At 36.8% G+C, this 14967-nt stretch overlaps 1 protein-coding gene across 4 annotated transcripts in view; it reads left to right on the top strand.

Annotated features, from left to right (window-relative positions):
• Window positions 1-14967, top strand: part of PTPRZ1 (protein tyrosine phosphatase receptor type Z1) — a 165480-nt gene that overhangs the window by 114743 nt on the left and 35770 nt on the right. For 2 of the 4 annotated variants that reach the window (XM_019750066.3, XM_019750067.3), the window contains exons 11-12: window positions 2847-2893; window positions 7087-8086. In XM_019750066.3, the coding sequence (XP_019605625.3) occupies window positions 2847-2893; window positions 7087-8086 (1047 nt within the window). Of the gene's footprint in view, window positions 1-2846; window positions 2894-7086; window positions 10661-14967 lie in introns of all 4 variants that reach the window. The other 2 variants (XM_019750065.3, XM_019750064.3) reach the window with 1 other exon arrangement.

The following is a 14967-nucleotide window of genomic DNA, read 5'->3' as shown; positions in this document are numbered from 1 at the left end:
TGAGTCTCCACTTCAGACTTTTACAGCCTTTCATAAGTCTATTTTGATGAAGTGAGAAGATTCTGTAAACCAGTATAGTTTTTGAACATTTAATATACTGAATCAGACCAGTGGTTGCTAAAACATCAGCTATTACTTGTGAGGAAATAGCATGTCAAATGGTACCCAGTATTAGAGACCTCGTGCCAATCACCAGAGTTAGACCTTGAGTGCTACGAACTCTCAGACCCAGAAGAATGGCTCCCAAATCTCCAAGAAGACAGAAACCATCTTCCAAAATTATTTTATTTCAAAATTGCTCTGAAGATGCTCAGCAAAAGACTTCTGGACTAATGGGGGGGCAGAGGAGTCCTGTTGAAGTGTTGCTGGGCAACCCCAGAATTTCAGTCAATTCAAATAATCTGAGTCTATAGGAAACCAGAATTAAGATCCTTTCCAAGTGGGTTGATACTTCCCAATGTGAAGGCCGACACTAGGGGTATTCACCCATGAGGGTGCTGTGAGACAATGAGGGTCAGAGGGCTTCTTGGGTCTTCATATGCTGCCCCTTGGGCCTAAAGGGGCCCAAGGAAAACTTTTTACTCCTCACTGAAGTAAACAGCAAAGACATTTATAGTAGAACTCACTGATACTCTTTAAGGGTATGTCTGGGTAAAATCATGTAACTTGTTAGCAACCATAATCCATATGTATGTTAATGTATGCTCTATGAAAGGATACAAATAAATCAAATGCACTTAACACAGACAATACTGAAAAAGGAGGAAATTAGTCCACAATGTGATCGTTATATGTACCCTACCCCAAGCCTGACAATTAATAAGAACATTTCCATTAAAAGCATAGATTTGGGGGACGTTAGACCTTTTTTTTCTTTTTTTTTCTTTTTTATTTTAAAACACTTCCTTAAGTATGTTGAAGAAAATGGACTATATTTGAGTTTTTCCCCCCTAGCTGCTTAATGGAGAAAAATCTACAGTGTAATATATGTATCACCAACAAATACTTGATTATGATTTTCCCTTATTAAAATTCAAGTATTTTAAAAGTACATGAAGAGGAGTCACTACATTTGAAAACATTATAAATAGAATTAGGTATTGTGCCATGTGCTGAATTTGAAGATTTTTACATGCATCACCTAAAATTGTAGTTTTTAGAAAGTCATAGTGAAGATTCTTGTTTGTCTCTCACAGTTGAGTTGTATCCCATTTTTAAATTCACATGGTGTATTGGTTTCCTTAGAGGTTATAGAGACTCAGTTGTTTCAGACTATTGAAACCACTTTAATTTGGTAACCTGAAAAATAATAAACATAAAAAACATGGTGGGAAAGGGTTTCATAGAGACAAAAATAGAAAAAGGAGAATATTAATACTCCAAATAAAAGTTTCCAAACTCTTTCATGGTCAGTTTTAAGAAGGAAAAAAATAATAATTAAGAGTTAAAATTTAAGACTGTGATCATTTCCAGTGACTATTTTCATTTTTGCAGCACAGAAAATTGTTCAGGGTAAGTAACCTTCAAATAGCTAAATAATGAAGAGTATTAATTTTATCTAAATCCATTTGCGAGCTGGGCACACTTCCAAATTTTAGTTGAATTCTCTTCTAAGTAGAATTCATGTATATAACTCTATTTATGGCTTTACATTTCTGAACACTTAGAAATTTCCTGATAAAAATAATCAAGTCTATGTTATAAAACAGGTCTGGGTTTAATAAACATTTATTGGTAGTTCAGTTATGCCTTTGGAAATTCTATGGAATATGCATTTCCTTTGAGAATATATACAGGCGTAAAACAGAGAACATCAGCAGCATTGGGACAGTGAAGAGCATAAACTTTGGAGATGGAGTGAGGTGCTATAAAATAATAGGAAAAAGAGGAGCATTGTTGTAATAATGCTCAAGCCATCACAGCTCGCCTGTCTGCCATATTTCTGATAACAGGCAGCTCAGATGAAGACTCAGGAGAACTGCTTCTCTAGCCCCTCAGTAATTGGCAGGGGGGCTAGATTCCTTGCTGGAGAGACAGAACTGGCTGCTAATCTTTCCTGTCATTTACTGCCAGGTCTTGTTTTAGGATTGAGATTTCCATAGACTAATAATACCCTGGTTCTAGTCAGTTGGGGGAAATGGACTTGGATGATCCTGGTCGTTGCATTCTTTGCATAGACAGCCTTAGCTGAGTTTCCTGGGGAGAAGGCAGGGAATCACTCTGGTCAGTCATTCCTGCTGCCAGACCATGCTGGAGCTGCTGGAAGACACTCTCCATTTTACCTGGGGCAGCACCCTGTGTACAGATAGTATGTGCCCACAGCCGAAGAATACAAAGCATTATTTGACCCTCAGTCAGAAGAGGAACTTGAGGAATAGTGACTGAATACAAGAATAAATCCTTTCACTTCTTCCCTAAATCGCTGGCACTTCCCCCAGCTATGCTTTTATCAGTGCTGCTAAGGGTGAAAGTGAATCTGCACTGATGAAAAATTTGGGGGGGGGGTTGGGGGGAGAGATTATACTTGGTAATATCAGCCTCACTGTCTCCCTTTTCCTTCTTAGCATCAGTCACACTTGGGAGTGAGAAAGGGGAAGGGAGTTGGAGTGAACTATAGAGATGAAGGTTTTGAGTGCAGTTTCCTACAGGTTTATGTAGTGTTGCGTTATGTAGTGTTCGGTAGTGTTGAAAACTGATATGTGAAACTTTGATTTTGAGAGATTCTATATTTTCAAAGCTAACAGTGTTTTTTTTTTTCTTTCTTTTCCCTCTTTCCATCCAAGGGTAAACCACATGACTGAAATCGTTGAATAAAATTTTTAATAATTTTTTTTTCAATTTTGTAGAACTTGACCTCTTTCCTGAGTTAATTGGAACTGAAGAAATAATCAAGGTATTATAGCTACATTGTATATTCAACTGTTTTAAAATTTCCAAGTCTATTTTGAATTATTGGTTAGTTTTCAGATATTGCATTAATAGAAGCCAAGGTTGCATTATTCATGCCAAGATTAGTTGCTTTACTTCTTAGATAGTCATGTAATTGATATACATAATTCTTTTATGAAGAACTTGGAAAATACTTTGATTAGTAAAATAAAAATAATAGAGAGATACAAAAAGTTTGCTAATAATAAAAAATGAATTTTAAAAATAATTGTAGTTATGAACTATATAAATTGGAATTTTTTCAGTGTCAAGTTTTTCTAACAGACAAAAAATATTTAACCAATTCTTAATGTTAATATTGTTACAGTTTATTTATAACTAACTTATCCAATGATTGATAGATTGATAATAAATATGAGCCAAAATACAACTTTTCTATATTCTTTTGCCCTTTTAATTTGAACATTTGTGTTTGGAGTATTCAAATTATAAGTGTCCATTGCTAGCATAATGTCCCTCAAGAAAATGAGTATTTAAGAATATTTATAAATGTTAGCACTGTCTTAATTTTTTAAATAGACAATGATTGCTTTATCTTACATTTTATCCTGAGCCCAAGTCTGCTATTCAGGTTAACTGAGATTATATGTTAAATACAGATGCTAGTGTTACTGTAGTATGAATGTGTGTATATGTACATATATGTTCATAAAGTGGGGTAACGAACGCTGTTATCTTATTATCTAGCAATAAATAGCAATTCAGTTGTGTTTTCACATTTATAATGACCTCACTAATTTATATAACTTATAGCAGTTCTCTCTTACAGAGGATTATTTTACCAAAATGACCAGTTTACCTTTCAACAGGAGTGCACAGAATTCAGCCAAGGTTATTTGTGTGTGAGTGTGCCTGTGTGCACACGTGTGTGGACATGCATGTGATCACGTATATACCTAGAAGTCATCACCAGAATCAAGTCAAAGGCGGGAAAAAGAAATTACTTTACACTGTACATTCACATCATTAGTTTGTGTCCTAGTCAGCGCAGACTGCTAAAGCAAAATGCCATAAACTGGGTAGCTTACAAACAACAGAAATTGATTTCTCCCAGTTCTGGAGGAGGGGAGTGTGAGATCAAGGTGCCGACATGGTCAGGGTCTGGAGAGGGTCTTCTTCTGGGTTACAGCTGCCGACTTGTCCTTGTATCTTCACATGGCAGAGAGCAAAGCAGAACAAGGGCACTAATCTTGTTCATGAGGGCCCCATTCTTATTGCTTCATCTAATCTTAATTAGATGAAGATTAATGCCTCTCAAATGCCCCACCTCCTACTATAACATTGAGGATAGGATTTCATATAAATTGGGGAAGGCGGGGGACGCAAATGCTATGTCCATAGCACTATTCACTTCCTTTGATTCTTGCAGGAACATATGATAAAAATTGACAAACACCTGGGATGTAGCTGTAATGGTTCTTAAGTCTGAGTATGGAACTGAGTAGTTTGGGGATATTTCTCAGATCCTCTTCAAATAGAAATGCATGACTCTGAAAGAAAGTATCTCCAGCATGATCAAGGCTTTACAATAAAAATAAATAAATAGAATTAATGGAAGTTGTGAAGGATAACAGGTGTGACGTGGATGTAAACCGTAGTGGAAGAGAGATTCACAATAACTCAGTAAGAAATTATATGAAGGAGTATCCATTAAAACATTTTTGTTTCAGATATGTATAAAGTAATCACAGAGCATGAATGATACAGTCTTCTTGACATGTTGACATGAGCTGGTATGACCTCATAGAGATCTACAAGGTGTGGTCGGTTAAGATTAATGCAGGGTCCATTACCATCATCAGATTCTGAGAGGTATCTGAACCTCACAATGTCTAAAATCTGCTGGAAAAGGAAGAAATAGGAAGGATATGTGTGTTTTTTGTATATAGTTTTTCCCCCCAAAAGATCTAATAAAAGAAAAAGTGAGTAGTCTTATGTTTTAAGAAAAATTTTATAGAAATCTACATAGCTTATGGCAGGAAAATGATAAACTGTGTTTGTGTGAAAATATAAACAAAGAGGAAGAGAAGCAACATTACTGTGGGATTTGGAAACTGTTACACCGTATAGAGAATATAGATGTCACATCTTTTGGGAACATTCGTTGTAAAGGGAAAGAGAGAGAGAGCATAATAACTAGAAGTTGAATTTGAGATTTATCTTTATATTCCTTTTAAATAAGAGAGATCTGAGTTCATTTAAGCTCATAAATATGATCCATTTGAGAAAACAACATTGAAATCACAAAAAAAGAGGGAAATAATTGTGTGTGGTTCCCAAGAAGAGGATAGAGAATTAATTTGAAATATAGATGTAAGAATTAGAAACAACTCTTCAGTTACAACCAGATGAGAGGGTAGATTTTATTGGTCCCTGTTTTTGATGTTTTAATGTTAGGAAGAGGGGTGTCTTTTTGTCCAGTGGCTTCTAATTTCTCTGTAAAGTAAGCAGAAAGGCCATCTGCTGAGAATGAGGTGAGAGGGTAGGAAAGTAGAGGTTTGATAAGAGCAGGAAAAAATGTTTAGAAGAGTCTTGGTAGAGGTTGAGTGTGGAGTGATACCAGAAAACCAAGCACATATCCAGATTTGCAAAAAGGAGGAAGAGTTAGAACCCCCTTATTGCTAAACTTCACGTTGATCCTCAGCAAAACTCTGGATCAAATTATAAAATAAATGTTTGGGAACTTCTAGGGAAAGACGAGATATCTGGCACCAACAGATTTTCCTTCAGAGCAAGTCAAGGCAAACTATTCTTCTTTCCTTTCGTCTGAAGTCTTCGGGTTTGTAGATTAAGGGAGCGTTTTATTCAGGCAATTATTTGGTGAGATCACTTGGGTTGTCCTTACGAACAAAGTATCAAACAGAATGGGAGCTTTCATGAAGAAGTGCTGACTACTAGTGAGGAAACTTGTCTGGAGAATCTAAGGGAATACCAACTTTTAGCATCAGTACAATCTAGATCTTTAAAGCTGACTCATTTCTCAGAGTTGTCACATATTCCTTAGAAACTGCTTAAAATCAATGAAATAATTAAACTCTGACTGATGACGCAGTCATTCATTAAGCTTGAAAGCTTGTGTTTCATACGGTGCAGCTTTCCGTGTGTGTAACACACATGATCATGAGCACACATGGCTTAACATTCATGTTCTTTTTACTGATACTGGTCAAATTCTCAATAACTAACTTGTACTCAGTCACTTTTTTCTTCTTCTAAGGGACATGGGCTTAAAAGATCTAATAGGTGACAATGCCAACAAACGAAAAAAATCATGTCCTATGTGGACTAAAAATAACATATCTTGATACCTTTGGCAATTCAGTTTTCTAAACATATGATTAGACATATTATAAGATGAACAGTTGTTGTTGTTGTTTTTCTAAAAAAAAAAGCAGAACAAAACCGGAAAACATGGGTCTTTATCTCTAGCCATATAGCTCTTCATCCGTTACAGTGACTAAGTGTTCATGAAAGACTGGGTCACCTGAATGGTATTTTAAAACAAAACCCAAAATTAAATAACTAGCACTAGAAGCATATTTTGACAACTTGCCTTTAAAATGTCTGCCTAAGTCTTAAATGGAAAGTATTTAAAACAAAACGAAAAACAATAATAAAAACCTCTTCCTTTGTATGATGGCTTAATAATTGTGATGTATTCTGAATATATACAATGAAATATTCTGAATATGCAACTACTTTGGTCTTTGAAATAAACTGTTTCATTACCATTTCATATTACAAGAAGCTAGTTGTTATTTAGTTTGTTGCCAGATGAATTGAACAGAGAAGCATAAAAACATAAAAATAAATACTACGGTAAATAACACTCCCAATAAATAAATACAACATGTCTTCCTTTCAGAGCTGTGGTAGCTATTCATTTAATTACTTCGTTTCATAGCATTAAAATAAAGCCAGCTAAAATCGGGTGTTTCCAGTTAGTTTAATTACTCTCCCTAGGACGATAAATGTTATAGGATAGACGCGTGGCTTCTATGGAATGGTGCTTTATGAGGAGACGTTCCCAAGATCCCACAAGTGAAGATTAACAGCATAATGCAGTATAAAATATTACTAAGATTTTTTTCTCTCTTATTTCCTTATGTTCCATTAAATCTTGTTTGCTTTTCAAAGGAGGAAGAGGAGGGAAAAGACATTGACGAAGACACTATTGTGAATCCTGGTAGAGACAGTGCCACAAACCAAATAAGGAGAAAGGAGCCCCACATGTCTACCACAACAAACTACAATCGCTTCGGGACTAAACACAATGAGGCCAAGACTAACCGATCTCCAACACGAGGCAGTGTGTTCTCTGGAAAGGGTGATATTCCCAACACACCTTTAGATTCTACTTCCCAACCAGTCACTGAATTCGCCCAAGAAAAAGATATTTCTTTGACTTCACAGACTGTGACCAAACTGCCACCTCACCCTCTGGAAGGCACTTCGGCCTCTTTAAATGATGGCTCTAAAACTATTCTCAGATTTCCACAGAAGAACTTGTCTGGGACCATGGAATCTTTAACTATAGTTCCTATAACGGAATCTCAAGAGGTATCTACTGATATCAGTGAGGAAGAGAGTTTATTGACCAATGTCAAGCTCGATACAGAAGCTGATGATTCTTCAGGCTCCAGTTTTGCAACTACTGCTGTGCCATTCATCTCTGAGGACATATCCCATGGGTATGTATTTTCTTCAGAAAACCCAGAGGCCATCACATATGATGTCCTTATGCCCGAATCTATGAGAAATGCTTCAGAAGATTCAGCCTCCTCGGGTTCGGAAGAATCTCTCAAGGATCCTTCTGTTGATAGAAATGTGTGGTTTCCTGGTACTACAGAGGTGATGACACAGCCCGATGTTGGATCAGGTAGAGAGAGCTTCCTCCAGACTAATTACACCGAGATACATATTGAGGAATTTGAGAAGACGACTGAGTCCTCTTCTCCAGGCCCACTGGTGTCGCAGCGTCCCTCAGTCACAGATATGGAAATGCCATCTTACTCTTCATTTGCCTACTTCCCGACTGAGGTAACACCTCATGCTTTTACTCCATCCTCCGGACCACACGATTCGGTTGCCACTGTCCACGTGGTACAGTTGCAGACAACCCAACCGGTATACAATGGTGAGGCACCTCTTCAACCTTCCTCCAGTAGTGAAGTCTTTCTGCTAGTCACCCCTTTGTTGCTTGACAATCAGATCCTCAACACTGCCTCTGCCGCTTCAAGTAGTGATTCGGCCTTGCATGCTACGCCTGTGTTTCCCAGTGTCGGTGTGTCGTTTGAGCCCATCCTGTCTTCCTATGAGGGCGCACCTTCGCTTCCATTTTTCTCTGCTTCCTTCAGTAGTGAATGGCTTCACCATCTGTCTACAGTCTCTCCCATCCTTCCACAAGTTACGTCAGCTGTTGAGAGTGGTAAGGTGTCCCTGCAGGCTTCCCTGCCAGTGGCTGGGGGTGATTTACTGCTAGAGCCCAGCCTTGCTCAGTATCCTGATGTGCTGTCACATCAGACCACTACTCGTGCTGCTTCACAGACACTGGAATTTGGTGGTCGTGGTTCTGGGGTCCCTTATAAAACACTTGTGTTTTCTCCAGTTGAGTCATCCAGCAGTGATGTGACGATGCATGCAAGTTCTTCAGGGCCCGAACCTTCTCATGCCTTACCTGATAACGAGGGCCCCCAACACCTCTTCACTGTTTCTTACAATTCCGCAATACCTGTGCATGATTCTGTTGAGGTAGCTCATGACGGTTCCTTACTTAGCAGCCCTAGCCACCCACCAATGCCCGAGTCTTCTTTAATAACCCCCTCCATGTCAGTGCTGCAGCCCACTCAGGGCCTGTCTGGTGATGGGGACTGGTCTGGAGCCTCCTCTGATAGTGAATTTCTTTTACCTGACTCAGATGGTCTGACAGCCCTTAACCTATCTTCACCTGTTTCTGTAGCTGAATTTACATATACAGCATCTGTGTTTAGTGATGATAATAAGACGCTTCCTAAAAGTGACATAATAGATGGAAATCAGACTGAACTGCAGATTTCTTCTTTCAGTGGGATGATTTACTATTCTGAAAGCACAGTCATGCCTGAGCTGTACGATAATGTAAATAAGTTGAGTGCATCTTTACAAGAATCCCCTGTTTCCATTTCTAGCACACAGGGTATACTTCCAGACTCTCTTGCTTATGCTGCCCCTAAGGCTTTTGATCATGAGATTAGTCAAGTTCCAGAAAATAACTTTTCACTTCAACCTACACATGCTGTATCTCAAGCGTTTGGTGACACTTCTCTTAAGCCTGAGCTTAGTGCAAACTCAGAGCCAGCATCCTCTGACCCTGCTTCTAGTGGAATGTTATCTCCTTCAACTCAACTCTTGTTGTACGAGGACTCAGATTCTTTTAATACGGAAGTATCATTGCTGCAACCTTCCTTTCAGGCTTCTGATGCTGACAGATTGCTTAAAACCGCTCTTCTGGCTGTGCCTACTGATCCAAAATTGGTTGAAACCCCCAAGGTTGATCAAATTAGTTCTACATTGTCGCATCTCATGGCATCAAATTCTGCTTCAAGTGAAAACACACTGCATGCTACGTCTGTACCAGGTTTTGTTGTATCGCCTGCTTCTAATATGCCCGCTGCTTCACTTCAAGGTTTAACCATTTCTTATGCAAAGAAATATTTTGAACCAATTTTGCTTAAAAGCGAAAATTCCCAGCAAGGGGTGCCTTCAATGCACAGTAATGATGAGTTATTGCAAACTGCCGATGTGGAGATTCAGCATGCCTATCCCCCAGAAAGAAAGCATGCATTTGCTACTCCTGTCTTATCGATGGAAGTGCCACCAAATACACTTATAAATAAGCTTATGTATTCTGATGACGTTTTCACCTCCACCAAGGGTTCTATTACCAATGAGGTATTTGCTGCTATTCCAACACTTGTAACTGCTGACCATTCTGTTTCTTTAGAAAATGGGTATGCTTCCATTACAGCTGTTTCTCCCAACACAGAAGGTTCTGTTGCCACAACCAAGTTCGTGCTTCCTTCTAAAACAACTTCTGAGCTGACTCACAGAGCCAGACTAGACACTGAGCTAGTGGGGGATGGTGATGATGGTGATACTGGTGATTATGATGATGAGGATGACAGAGATAGAGATGGCTTATCCATATATAAGTGTATGTCATGCTTCTCCTATAGAGAATCCCAGGAAAGGGTAATGAATGATTCAGACCCCCAGGACAACAGTCTTGTGGATCAGAATAAGCCAACTTTATATTCAGTATCTGAGAAGTCTGAAGAAGAAAATAACGTCACAGGTGTGACCTCAGACAGTCAGAGTGGTATGGACAGAAGTCCTGATACATCACCACCAACAGATGTGCTCCCCCGAAAGCACGATGATGGAAAACAGGATGGTGACATTCAGATTGGGAAAGCCCTGCTTCCTTTCCCCCCAGAATCTAAAGCATGGGCGGTTCTTACAAGTGATGAAGAGAGTGGATCAGGGCACAGTACGTCAGATAGCCTTAATGATAAGGAGACTTCCACAGACTTCAGTTTTCCAGATGTTAACGAGAGAGATGTTGATGGGGTCTTGGAAGCAGGTGACTCAGAAATAACGCCTGGATCCCCCCAGTCCTCAACACCGACTGTCACTAGTGGGCACTCAGAAGTGTTCAACATTTCAGAGGCAGGTTAGTTATGGATCAAAGGGATAGATGGAGGTGTGGCAGTCTTTTTTCGCAAAGAATAGAAAAATCATGGAAGGATAGACATTTGGTAAAATGGCATGTTATTTTTTAATCAAAATATCAAACCAGTTTACAGGTTTTAAAGTATGGTTTTATTCATTACTCAAATGAATACTCAAAATGGTGTTGTTTTTTTTTCAATTTTTTGTCAAAGTGTTGTTGGCATGTCATCTTGTTAGTTTCAGGTGTATAACGTAGTGATCCGACATTTATATACCGTACGATGTGATCACCATGATAAGTCTATTAACCATGTATCACTGTGCAAAGTTATTACAGTATTGTTGACTCTATCCCCCGTGTTGTACATGACACCCCTGTGCTTTCTTTATTTTGTCACTGAAAGGTTGTCCCTCTTATTCCCCTTTACCTTTTTCACCCATCTCCTCACCCTCTTCCACTCTGGCAACTATCAGTTTTTTCTCTGAATCTATGAGTGTGTTTCTGTTATGTTTGTTTTGGTTCTTAATTCTCTTCGAAATAGATAAAGTGATTTTTATTTATTGTGAATATTTCATATTCTACAAGATGTCTATTATATGTAGAAGTAATTATGTGTACCTACTAAATATATTAGTATGCTGCTTTTTAAATGATAAATTGGAGTGTGCTATTTTTAGATGATTTTAATTTTCATATTAACTCTTGTTCTGAAATAAGTTGTAAATTAATTCTGTCGAATGATAAAATGAATGCTAAATTCTGATAGTAATATGATATAAGCACCTCTTTCTAACCCGCCCCATGGAAAAGAATTATGTAATTTACACACTCACCCTAGCTTGGGGAGCTTTGAAAAAAGTTTTATTGCTAAGTTTTGAGAGTTAATGGTAACATTTTTGTTTTAAACAAGGTTTCAATTTTTAGAAGTTGTCTTTGTTTGATTACCTTAATGTTGCCTAAAGAGGGCAGTGTTAACTAACAAAACACATTCTCCTTTGTACTTGCGGTTATATACCTTTTTAAGAAGTTAAATAATGGGCATTAATATGCAGTGTATGTATAGGTATTGTATGACAAGATGTAAAACACTAGAAAATTTTCTGAAGAAATGCATCTCATTTAATAATGTATTTTATGCAAATTGGTTTATTGGCCAGATGTTTCTTAAAGAAGATTACTTACAGCGTCTATAATACAGATGTTTGCTTTAAATGCCAATGAAAAGAAAAGGGAAGTTCAATACCATTAAGCATATGAAATACTAGATAATTTCATTGAACTAATCATAATAATTATATAATTTACTTTCATTAAATTTTAAGACATTTTTACAATTAACAATGAAAATACTTAAATTGTAACAGTAGGTTAAAAAGCAGGCTATAGTTACATCCTGCACTACGGGTGCATAAAAGTGGGTATTTACAATCCAGGACACAGACACCAGTCCCATTAGAATATTTTCCCTCTTTTGTTATTTTTATCTCTTGAATTGATTGCGTATTTTTCTTTCGGTACAGCAGCAGTTAAAAGTCTGTACATTTTGATAGAGAAGTTTTCTGAGTATTCTGACTTCATACCATTTAACATGGCATTCCAATTTAAAAACTTAAACTCTGAGATGTGAGAATAAATAATGAACCCACAGGTCACCATAGTCACTAATATCGCCAGATGTATGAATTGTTATCTGGCTCCAGTTATAGTACTTTTTTAAAAAATTTTTATTAGATTTATTTTAAAGGAAAATACCAGGAATCTATCTATTTTTCTATCTTACTGGGTAGTGGCATCATTCACATATTTTTGCTATAGTATGCTCTTATGGAAAGACTATATATAAAAAAAAATGCCAAACCTAAAATTAATGACTAAAACTTAGCAATTTCCCTTCAATGCACTAATTAGATTTATTAGAATAACTTCTCCCACTGATGAGAGAACAATGTGAATGTAACATCCAACATCATCAAGTAACTTAATTAATGAAATAAATAAGATAAAACAAAATTAGGGGAAAATTTTGTTCTGTTTTTAAATCTATATGCGTAATAAAATTATATGTAATATGTCTTATGATTGAATATGCCTCTTTAACAAATGCATATGGACTAATTCCAAAACTTATAATTTGATTATATATTTTTAAATGTAGAATAACTTACAAGATATGGTCCTCAAAATAATATATATAAGGCAAATATTAGCATCTGCAATTTATGACTGTGTAAACCAAACCCCACAGATACTGGGTTACTTGATCCAGCTCAATTAGGGAGTTAATACATAACTGAGACTGATAATCTGTGTTACTGGTGTCTGTTTCTTAGAGATTATGTTTTCAAGATTAAAGACAATAAAAAATACATATAATGCCTAATTTCTAATACCAAAATTACACTGTGTTTTTCTGAAAACGTACTTTAAAATATTCGTCTTAGTTCTTTATTTCCTAATACTCTATTAGTAGTTCCTTGTCTTATCATTTAGGTAATTCATATACACTACTGAGTCATATCAAAATAAATATTAATGAATATAAAACTAATGTATAAAAATCAATACAACTAATTGTTCCTCATTATAAAATACAAAGCAACCAGTTTATTGTGTGTACTTTTTGTAGCATCCCATTTAGGTTTCATAATATGTGATTACAATGAGTTTATTATTCTGACTGCTCAGTGAAAGGGTTTATTTTAAAATCCGACCTCCCAGAGAACTTAGGAGATGAACCTATATACCAGACTGTATGTGCGAATGTGTATGGATAGTGTATGTATATAGTGTGTGTGATATATATGGCAATTTGTTGCATATTTTGTGTTATATGTCTTACGTATATATCACATATATGACCAGGCATATCTCATGTATGTGTATGCCCATACATATATAAATGAGATATGTATGTATCTGTACCTATATACATATTGTTATGAATATTTGTGGTCATGGAAGACATGTGTACTTAATAAGCTCACTTCATATATAAATTAATGTACATCATTTGTTCTCAAACTTTAGTGTGAACACAGATTGCTGGGCCTTATCCACAGAGTTTCTGATTCAGTAAATTTGAGGTGTTTGGGGTGGGGCCCAAAATTTGCGTTTTTAACAAGTTCCAGATGATGCCAATGGCGCTGGTCTGGGGCCACATTTCAAGAATGAAGGATACAGATGGTAATATTAATCACCATTGGTAATTACTAGGTACCAGGAATGTTGCTAAATGTATTATTTCATCTATTACCCACTGACTTTCAATTTAGGTAACAGTAGTTACACTAGAAAACGTGTGAAGACAGTCACGTATAAAACAAGAAATTTTCAGTGCATTTGCCATCAGATTATTTAGGCTTCTATATGAGCCTCACCACAATGCGTAATCACCAGGGCACATGATGAACATAATAGAAAGTAAACTTGGGCTTCTGTCGTAAGAATATTAACTACAGCTCAGGGCTCAGTGGGCTTACAATATTTCCGCTGTTTATACAATTTTACGATTTTTAGTCACACCTTTGAATTCCTCTTTTTTCTACCAACTGCATCCCTAATTATAAGAACAAACATCTTGGGAACTTTGGGTGTCATTTATACTCCTTTGGTATGTTGAGTAGATTAAATTATTGGCTCTTTTTTGCATCATCCCATTATAGAAGGAAGCTATCATTTTAAATCTTAAGTTCCCTGCATTAGATATATTTTAATGTTATGCTTATGAATTCATTACTCTCAAATTTATTATTCTTAAAGATTTAAAAATAAATTGAATCCCTCTGTCTCGTATCATTAATAGTACAATACTTAGTACAACCACACCAAATGTGCCATTTGTGTAACAATCAGTGTAGACTCTCATTGAGAACCTAAATTTAGTTTCATCAGAACTTCTACAGGTAGACAGGATAAGGGCACTTGTAGCAGAGTCGCCATCGCATTGAGCTGGAAGAGTTCTAATGTTCAGTCATCTTGGTTTCCCACTGCATACACCTCAAAGTAGAAGGGAAGAGTGGTGACGGGCCACCGACGCCCTACAGTCCTGAAACTCTTTAACAACTTGGAAGGATAGCTCCAGTGGCAGCGATTTTGAAAGTACTAGAACAATAACTTGCCCATATGGTCACAAAAATAGTCATTTGCCATCTTTGAAAATTAACCCAAGGGCAGATTTCAGACTTTCTCATAATTTACACTTGCATATTTGAAAAGAATCTCTTAAATATATATAGTCCTTCAATTCAAGTGCAACAGTATTTTCATTTTTGATGGGGAAAAACAGTTGGTAAGAAGGACATTCAAAA

This window comes from Rhinolophus sinicus, chromosome 8 (assembly GCF_057876585.1).
Source record: "Rhinolophus sinicus isolate RSI-liver-muscle chromosome 8, RSI-T2T, whole genome shotgun sequence".
NCBI classification, from domain to species: domain Eukaryota; kingdom Metazoa; phylum Chordata; class Mammalia; order Chiroptera; family Rhinolophidae; genus Rhinolophus; species Rhinolophus sinicus.
The sequence above is the reverse complement of the archived record's forward strand: the minus strand, read 5'-3'. Positions and strand labels throughout refer to the sequence as shown.